At 32.8% G+C, this 1,471-nt stretch overlaps 1 protein-coding gene across 1 annotated transcript in view; it reads right to left on the bottom strand.

The window, feature by feature from the left end:
• Positions 1-1,352: 1,352 nt before the first annotated feature.
• KIAA0355 (KIAA0355 ortholog) overlaps positions 1,353-1,471 on the bottom strand; it is a 29,071-nt gene continuing 28,952 nt past the window's right edge. Inside the window, 1 exon segment of the mRNA XM_009586078.1 lies at positions 1,353-1,471. This exon segment is cut by the window's right edge and continues 32 nt beyond it. Within this exon segment, the coding sequence (XP_009584373.1) occupies positions 1,353-1,471 (119 nt within the window).

Here is a 1,471-nt window from a genome sequence, read left to right as displayed (position 1 = left end):
ATATAGTATTTATTTTTTGGTATCTTTAGATATAGATGTACTTAGTTTGTAAAAACAAAAACAACAAATGTGCTTTATCTTCATTGAAAAATTATGTAGTTAGAACTAATAACCCATTTTACTAGTAGTTAACATATTAGAATGATATGACTTAAGAAAAATACAAAAATAAGATTAATACTGTCAAAACTCTTATACCAGAAAATATTGTGGTTTTTAGACTCTTTCAAAGATGAAATATGAAAATTTAAATAAGCTCTAACTATATAAAGAATCTTCTGTAATCTCAGTTATCATACAGTGGGATTAGCTATACATATATTTACCATTGTTCTTCAATTTTTAAGCACCAGTCACTCTCCCGGATCCACTTTGGTTGGAAGATTATTCCTAATTCCACAGGTTCACTTAATGGCACATATTGACTGCAAATAATTACTTTATCCTTTTAAAAAAAATAATGTTCTTTTAACTAACTGCTACCCCACATTTCAGTTTAGTATCTTCTGAGCCAGCTCACAATTTTTAATCAACTGTAGCATCTGAAATAAGACTTTAAATATATGCAAGTAGTCCTTTAGGCTATACTTTCACACACTTAAGGAGCACTGTGTGGATAATGCCTTTGGCCAAATGGTGTAAGAAATGGTGTATTTATTTGAAAACCAGTGTCATATTATCCACACAGATGCCATCTACTTTAAGCAGCTCAGATAACATTTGTGACACAAGATTGAGTGGTTCTGCTGATCTTTACTTAGAGTAAGGAAACTACCACGAAACTCAATTTCACAACTGTTTCTGCAACAGTTTCATAATGAACTCACTTGTGTGGCACGTGAAAAGCTGCTGTTGCACTTCATTTAAAAAAAGCTGCCCACAGGCCATTTATGGAGAATACAAAGGCTTTACAGCTGTGTCCGTTATAAATTTAAACACAGTGTTGAGCAAAGTGACCACTATATATTTGCTTCAACATATTCAATGTAATTTCAGTAAGATGTTTAACTATAAATCTATATGAAAAATAGCTATAAAATACAGTGTTTCTTGTATGGTAGTCCTTCAGCAGTTCTTTTAAAAAAAAAGGTTTTGAAAGTAAAGACAATATACACATTTTTAAAAGCGTTTCTACATCACAGTTTTGGGCTGTTTCATGTACATCAAACAAACATATTGGCCATATTTGCTCAGCACTGTAAATCAGAATTCAAGAGTTTGTATATCTCACCCAAACCCCCTCAATTCCATATTTAATGAGATAAACAGGATATAGCCAATACACAATTGTGAAACAAAGTATATGCAATTTATGTTTGGCCCTGTGCTGCATTTTCCAATATGAAAAGCAATTAGTACTGATGCAGGTAAGATGGTCTGCGTTCGTGCTTTACTGGAAAAGATTTAAAGCCCTTATTCATCTGTTTGTGCTGGGAAGCCTGTTGTTGTGATTGCTGCTGCTGCGCATAGG

This window comes from Fulmarus glacialis, unplaced genomic scaffold (genome assembly GCF_000690835.1).
Source record: "Fulmarus glacialis isolate BGI_N327 unplaced genomic scaffold, ASM69083v1 scaffold24649, whole genome shotgun sequence".
Taxonomy (NCBI): Eukaryota; Metazoa; Chordata; class Aves; order Procellariiformes; family Procellariidae; genus Fulmarus; species Fulmarus glacialis.
Note: the sequence above shows the minus strand (reverse complement) of the source record. Positions and strands in the feature narration are given on the sequence as shown.